The sequence below is a fragment of the Musa acuminata genome, chromosome BXJ1-10 (assembly GCF_036884655.1).
Source record: "Musa acuminata AAA Group cultivar baxijiao chromosome BXJ1-10, Cavendish_Baxijiao_AAA, whole genome shotgun sequence".
NCBI lineage: Eukaryota > Viridiplantae > Streptophyta > Magnoliopsida > Zingiberales > Musaceae > Musa > Musa acuminata.
The window spans coordinates 17,568,721-17,576,875 of record NC_088336.1 but is presented as its reverse complement, the minus strand read 5'-3'; the positions used below and the strand labels follow the sequence as shown (position 1 = coordinate 17,576,875).

The following is an 8,155-nucleotide window of genomic DNA, read 5'->3' as shown; positions in this document are numbered from 1 at the left end:
CAATCCCAATAACTCTCAAGCTCAAATTGCATGCAATGCTATATGTGCCAACTCTCAAGCTCAAATTGCATGCAATGCTATATGAATTCAGGACTGGACCAACGTCAACAAGTTGGCAAGTTATTGTTGTATGTGAGCCATGCTTTTTTTGTGTTTGAAAATGAGAAAGGAGTATGGCAATGTTAAAGCTGAGATTGATCAGCAGTTTCATGTACATGATGACCCTAATCTATACGCATTGCGAAGAACACATTTGTATTTCCATGAGCCTTGAGATGTTACCTCTCATAAATGGCATATGCCCTGCCTTACCGGCCAACATCAAGCAGCAACAAAGAAGAATATGCCGGTTAAGTAGATCCAGGGGATGACTTTGGAGGACAGTACCGGACCATTGCAGGAATTGTTGGATCACTTGTGCTAAGCTAAATGCCATTGGAGACCATGCAGCGACAACTGGTCCCAACCAGAATTTAGGTTCAGGAGTCAGATATGGTCTTCGTGCACAAGAGGGGAGGGGAAGGACATCATCATGACCTGGCTAAGGTCCTTTGACCCAGATGATTCAAGGATCGAGATTCGAGTCACAGAAATAATCTCCTCGTAAATTCATATATCAAGTCCTTCCCTAATAATTTAAGTTTTTTAAAATTTATTAATTATTTATGATGGTATTATATATCGAATGAGCGACTCAAAGAATTTAGATTTGAGTCGTAAAAATAACATTTTGTTAAATCATATACCGAGCCCTTATACCCTTAAGTTTTTAAAATTTGTTAGTTATTTAAGACGGTATCATAAGAGTCCATAAGTTTGAATCATTCATCTGCTCCACTTTTTCGGTATTAAACTAAGAATATTCATGCCATACCAGTAGTTGTTCACATGGATTTACACCATACAGTTGGACTTAGATCCTTTCCTAGTAGTTTGTATTTTTAACATTTATATTTACTGAATTCAAAATATATAAGATAAATCTATGCATCATTCCAAAACACCATCATAAATTTTCCTTTTCTTTCTCCTAAAAGTATTAGGTGGATGAAGTGTCTTCCTACAACATTTTCATCCTTCCCTTTGATAGCAAGAGGTTTTTATCATTCAAACTAAGCTTTTGTTCTTCATTTTGTGAAAGAAATCATCAACACTGATTGATAATGAAAAATAAATAGCTTCTATCGGCAATCATCACAAACATAAAAGTATAAAAGGAAGCTCATAATAACGAGTTGATGAGCATCTACTAACATCAGACCCACACTCTATTACAACACAATGGTATCCATTTCTTAATTCGTACTGATCAGCTATTAGCATTAGCTGCTCTTACCTATATCACTAAGCAAAGTCTCAACACAAGAACACACCACTTAGTCTCTACTTCATCCCCTCTAAATTTTAACTAAGCATCACCAGTTTCAGATGATATCCAGTGCGGATCTCTCTCTCTCTCTCTCTCTCTCTCTCTTCAACCAAAAGCATTTCCTGATAGCTTGACATCTACATACACACATAAGAAGTGGACCTCATAAGCATGGTGGAAATGAGCTTTTTTCCTTTAATTATCCTTTGGATACATGGACAGCTCCAAAGAAATGGACCATCTCACGCCCTTTGTACACTTCTGAAGCATGCGCAATGGAAGTCCAGATCTATCTACCCTGCAACTTCTTCAGTACTACCATATGAATCCAGTAAAGCAACACTGCTGTTATTGTCTCAAACAGCTCAAAGATGACATGAACACACCCGTAACACGAGATCTCAGGACTTTGCATGTCCCAAGCTGATGCTGCTCCAGATAAAAGACAATGCTGCAGTCACATGCCTGCAGCAGTACTGAGATTCCATGTTCATCTGCGAGGACAAATTATTCTGCAAGTCTTGTAGCAATCATGCCATGGTTATTTCAAGGGGAGAAGTCGAAGGATGGTGAGCTAGATTCGATGTCATGCTTGAAATCCCTCCTCATCACACGGCATCAGTAACAACATGATAGCGCTAACAAACCTAATCTACTGTAAGTTCTCACTCGTAGTGGTGGTGGTGGTACATATACTTAGCTACTGGACATAGTTCTCGATCGCCTTCCATGGATCACTCGAACTCGGCGTAGTATTCCCTACCCATCTCATGAAGGGGATTCCACTCCCAGAGCTTGTCTGAAGCGGCGGGCAGTGGTAGAGGCAAAGCATTGAAGGGAAGAAGCTGGGCTTGGGAAGGCAGGTGGAGAAGCTGGGCTTGGGAAGGCAGGTGGAGAAGCTGGTTGGGGTTGTTCACGTAGTTCTCGTTGAAGCCTACTAACCTGTTGAGTTCGTCGATCATGTGAGTGGCCATGGAAGGGCCGGTGGAGGTCAGAATGGAGAGCGTCGGGGTGAGACCGGCGATGTTGTTGTTGGAGCGGCGGAACGACGCGCCGTCTTCTTCGGTTGATGTGGTGGTCGAACTCAGTGAATTGGCCACCGAAGATGTTGATCCATAGACGATGGGTTTAGGTAGCGCGTATCGTCCACCTCGTGCGTGTTGCGCGGTCTCCACCGCTGCTGTGCCTCGAGAAGAAGACGACCTGGAGGCAAGCGTGGCAGGGAGTCGGTGATGATCTTCGACGCCGGCTCGTTTGTAGACACGGCAGATCGATATCTCAGCCTGCATGCAAAGGAATCTGACCTTTGATCACTTGGTTTCCACCAAAAGCGACATAGAGAAGCAGAAGAAAAGGTTGATGCAATCGAAACAATGCTTTTAGTCAACCTGTGTGCGTAGTAGGAGGTCAAACCGTAGAAGAGAAAGGATCAAAACTCACCCATAAAAGGCCAACTTCATGCAAAGAAATAAAGATGGAAGTATCACATGAGATTACACCATCATGAATAGGAGAGGATTTGCTTGACAATCCTGCTTCGATTCATTGCAGTAGCTGAAGGGTAGGAGGACTGACACAACGAAGAGGATTGGAACTACTAAATCTACAAATCTAATTGTGGTTTACTGGACACGGAAACGGTGCCATGAACAAACCCTAGTCCAAAAGAAATGAGTGACAAACATGAAACTAAGGTTCAAACATTTCTCAAACAATCTCACAAAGTAGTCAAATATTCATGCTGTAAATTACTCCTAGATCTTGTCTGAGAGTTACCTTCCTGTACTGATCGGTGTCGCTGTGTGGCAACCGGTACTCGTTCATTATCCAGCTGGATCGGATGCCTTTCGGAGCCTTGCCGGAGTAGAACACCAGCGTCTTCTTCAGTCCGATCGAACGATTGCTCTCGTTTCGGATCGTCCGGTCCGCTCCGGTGGCCTTCCAGTACCCCGATGCCGTCACCCGGTTGGGCCGATCGCCGTTCCTGTACTTGCGGTCTCTGGGAACGTAGAAGAACCACTCCTTCTCCCCAATCGCAGCGAGAGCTATCGTTTCCCCAAACAGCAGATGAGCGAGATGGGATCAGGAGGAGGAGGAGGAGAAGACGCTTAGAGTAGGAGATCTCGCACCTGGGAGCTCCCAGGGGTCGTAGTGGTAGAGATCGAGGAGGGTTATGAGTTCCACGTTGAAGCGCTTGCCCTCCACCTTCCGGCGGAGGTAGAACTCGATCAGCTCCTCCTCGGTTGGATGGAAGCGGAATCCAGGCATGACGACGTCGTTCTCGTGCCCGTCCTTGCCTTCATCTTCCTCCATGGCTGCTGCAATTGCCATAAACCAAGGATCCTGGATTCATCACCTCCCCCTTCGCCTCTATACACTATCCTATAAATACTTGGTTCCAATCTAATCGTACCTTTCAACGTGGTGCAAGCGGTAGGAAGAGGAAGATGACAGTCAAAACTTACAGTACAATACAGTACTGTTATCGCCAGAGCGTTACAATTACTACTGTCGTTGCCTTCTCCTCTTCATCCCCTCTTTACACAGCTCTTGAGGAGAGGCAAGAGAAGACCGCTGCTGTTATCATCGCCCTACATGTCTTGCAAACTCTTCTGCCGTCACAGCTCGCAAAGAGGGCGAGGGTGGGAAGAGGGGATCAAGTGGAATCCGTGACCACCATTGGTGTAGACAAAATTGACCTATAAGTCCGTTTACTGCACCGGTTTCTCTTCCTTTATGCACTCACCTCAATCCATGTCTCAGCAACCAATTTCGCATTAAATGGTCCAACGATTCGGATGGATGACTCGTAGCGAAGGCTGGATTTCCTTCCCTTGGCATAATGGTCCCTCATCCTATCTCCACCACTCTCATGTTTCATGGATCATGATCGTGATCATGAATAGATTTGGGCGTATTCTACATGTTTACATAGTTAAACCGACGGGTATCGGTAGCTCATGGAATAGATAGTGTCTGGAGCCATCGATATGCTTGTTGATGCTGCACCACTGTCAAGTTTCATGCGTCTTAGTGAAATCTATTTTACTCTCATGTGAAATATATGCAGGGTCGGGAAGAAGCAAAGAAGATTCCCAATGTTGTTCTCACTCTACGGTCATTGAATTGTCAGCCATTGCAGATTGGAATATCTCACGATGAAAAAGACTGGTATGAGCTAAATAACATCTATGGAGCTTTCAGATAGACTCCAGAGGAAACCTTATGTCAAACTTCCTTGTGATTCACATGATCTCCGAGTTCTTTCTTGAAATGGTCCACATACTTGTGCTTTGTGATCGTACACACATAAGCGAGAAGTAGACATTAAGGAGGACTTGCACCTTTCTGTTAAGAATGATGCGAAAGAAGGCCACTCGATTAATTATCTAAAATATCTGAAATTTTTATTCGTCACGATCAGATCTAATAACGAAGGTTCCTATATCAGAGAATTTAAGATGTCCTTTGGTTTTCGGTAAGTTAGATACTAAAGAGAGCATGGAGTATTAGTTCTTCTTCCTCTTCCCTCGACATCATAAGACAAACATCAAAAGGAACAAGTCTCAAGTCCTCAAACAGTATTTTCTCCTCCATCAAGACGCAAAGAATTGCTGAAAGTGGAATCGGTAGCTAGCGATCATCGATCATCATTGCATAATGATAGACCAAGGGATTTATTTTGTATTCATTATGAACGCGTATTCAATAGATTCTATAGCGTCCGGATTGAGTCATCCAAGCTTTTGACAGGCCATAAATGGTTTATGTGATGCTGGCCAACATTGACAGGGCGGTCCTTCAACTCTCAAGAGGTTGAACAAACTTGGAACAATCACGAAGTTCCTTTACTTGTGGTTGGCACTAGTCAATTTGACGTCGAAAGAGGAACCAGATCTTTTAGGAATCGCTTTGGGTCAAAAAAGGAAGCGAATGCACAAGTTTTCTACTTTGACATCTCTAGAAGAGCATCATGAAGTCATTCAACTTGTCAATATGTATAATCTCTGTCTCATATGATGAATACATGATGAGATCTACATTTTCTCCTTCTGTATCGTGTGAAAGCTAGTTATATCGGATTAAATTCTACGCACACAAGCTGACATTTTTGACGCCACATGAACGTGTTGTGCGGGCATGAAGTTGTGCCCCATGATCTGAGAGAGAAGGAAACAAACGAATGCAACTGGTGATGCAGATGCAGACTTGAAGAAGCTAATTCAGTGACTTCGGTGATTCCGGCGCATGCATCATATCAGTGTCATCAAGTTAGTGTCGCGGAAGACAGACAAAAGGTAAAGGCTTCGAGGCATCGCCAGCATTGAATGCTCTTGAGACACGGTGGTCCTCTCAAGCTCCATGGATCTCTCTCTTTTCGTTGAGAGGAGACCGCCTCAAAACTCTTCATCTCTGCCCTTGTATTCTGGAAAGCAAGCAATTCTAGACTTCATCTTCAATGTTATGTCATCATTCCATTCACACTTTTTTTTTTTTCTAATCAGATTTGAATTAAGATGAAAAGGCTGAGACGGTCATTTCTATGCATATAGAAGAATCGATGCATTAATTCATCATGCATCCTAAATGCCAATATTATGTACAGCAAAAGTTTGAAATGTCCTCCGAAACCCTAATTAATTTGTCATGGATGACCAGTGGAGGGAGTCTGAGCATCATCTGGAGATTAACAATTACTCCATGAATTACTTGTATGCATAGAGATAAAAGTGCATTTATAATGCAGCAGACCAAAAGCAAGTGGGCAGTTGGAGAGAGCTATCAAATCTACAATATGTGGCTTATTGTGCAGACAATGAAAGAAGATAAGAGCTTCATCACCAATCAGTGTGAGTGACAGTTGAAGAGAGTTGTCAAAAGCCATGATCCAAGTTATTGCAAAAAAATTGTGATGGTCATGAGACCTGTGCTTTTGAGTCGGAAAAATGTTTGATTTGCTGAATGATGGTGGTTGTGGTTGGCAAGGGACAATCAGAATTGATTGACTTGTCCATACATAAATAGTGCATCAAAAGCATGATATATGGGCAGAAGAAAAACTTTCGTTCATGGCACTTCAGGAGGGATCTTTGTCGCATCGATCGCATAATCTCGAAGGTTTCAAGTTTTGTAGTGATGGATGGATACAACGAACAACAATAGCCCTACAAGCATCATGAGCTTCGATCACAATAACGTGTCATTATTATTACGGTGATTAAGTTCTAAAGTTATAATCTTGTCAAAATAAAATTTGACATCAAGAAAGGATATTACGAAGAATACAGAGATTCACTATATAATGACTACTATTTTCGTCGCATATTCATCAAAACATGCAACGAACGGTATGAACCACAGTAGCTGAAATCTTATTGCCTGACTTAATGTGAGGGTAGGAAATGGAAAGTTAAATCTGCAGCTGCTTCCTAATCTTTAAAAGTTTCAACTATCATCGTTGCTAAGAGAGCTTTAATGAGAGAAACCCTTTTTTTTAGCGTTAGTACGATGGAAAAAAATGGTGACTGATGCTTTTTCGTGTGATTTTAGGGTTACTAGTTTTAGCTGAAGAATTCTTGTAGATCAGCTCATTGATTCATATAAGAAGAAACATCAGTCAGTCGATACAGCATGATGAAATGGCTGAACTCGTCTACTGGTTTTTGACAGGGGCTGTCATCTGATGAACTGTTAATAAGAAAAATACTTGCACAACATTTAGCTTTAAATTTTGTCAAACGTCTAATTACTTTATTTCATTTTACAGTATTTCTGACTCTCATTGTGTCCAATGATATTTGTTATTGGAAAAGGAGATGCTGTTGAAAATAGACCTGAGAAGATAAATTGCATGCATCAATTGCTCCATGAAAGAAAGAACTTATGTCATTTCAGTTCAGATACTTCAAATGATGAAAGTAGCTTTTGAGCTTGGCTTCCCAGAACGATCGAACAAGCTCGATATCTTCAGTCCAATATACCACTCTTAAACAAAATACTTTCATGGCAACAAAAATCTCACAGCTTTCCTAGGAAAATAAAAATCACAGACCAAATCCAGGATGATGAATGTAATAAGTCAACCATATGTGTGATTGCCCATCTGTAGTTTCTAAATCCTTCATCTCATTGCATACACCATCATACATTTGACAACAACTCACAGCATCATTTGATGACTGCAAGTGTTGTTGTTAGTACTTGACATTGCATTTCATGGAACTTTCATAGCATATATATGGAGATCATTCTTGTGTTAGAACGAGTATCTTCTATGGAGCTGAGAAAGCCATGCTAAACCCTGGCTGACAGACCACATCTTTTGTAAGACAGTGAAGAGTACACAGCTCTATGACTGCTCAGTGACCCAAAAACAATGAAACAAAATCCACCGAGTGTGTGTGGATGAGAAACCAAAGAATTAATTGGCTGACAGGTCAATGAATGACTCCACTGGAATCTTCTGTCTCCAGCAATGGCCACCATTTCTGACTCTGATATTTGTATTGGAGTGCTTGGACTTCACAATCGTCCACCTCTCTTGCATGCCTTTGTTTGAAGGCGTGCACCATGATGGGAAATATGAACTCACATACTCACATATATATATATATATATATATATATATATATATCACTTTCATCCATTTTGTTTTGCCTGTATCATGGTAGGAAAAGGTATCTCTCTACACCTGTTTTGAAACGACAAAGAAAATAAGAGAAAACTCCAAGTCCTCCATTGATGAATGACTAACCTAATGAAGAGAAAACTTCATGGTAGGAAAAG

General features: G+C 41.6%; 1 protein-coding gene across 3 annotated transcripts; it reads right to left on the bottom strand.

The window, feature by feature from the left end:
* Nucleotides 1-1,211: 1,211 nt before the first annotated feature.
* Nucleotides 1,212-4,044, bottom strand: LOC135595271 (NAC domain-containing protein 35-like). 3 transcript variants are annotated; one of them, XM_065085991.1, is made up of 4 exons: nt 3,783-4,044; nt 3,499-3,687; nt 3,146-3,414; nt 1,212-2,652 (listed from the first exon to the last, which is right to left on the bottom strand). In XM_065085991.1, exons 2-4 carry the CDS (start codon nt 3,680-3,682, stop codon nt 2,104-2,106), a joined length of 1,002 nt encoding a protein of 333 aa, XP_064942063.1. In that variant the 5' UTR covers nt 3,683-3,687; nt 3,783-4,044; the 3' UTR covers nt 1,212-2,103. The 3 variants fall into 3 exon arrangements, with proteins under 3 accessions (XP_064942063.1, XP_064942064.1, XP_064942062.1); XM_065085992.1 differs by having other exon boundaries at nt 3,499-3,684; XM_065085990.1 differs by lacking the exon at nt 3,783-4,044 and having other exon boundaries at nt 3,499-3,743.
* Nucleotides 4,045-8,155: the final 4,111 nt, after the last annotated feature.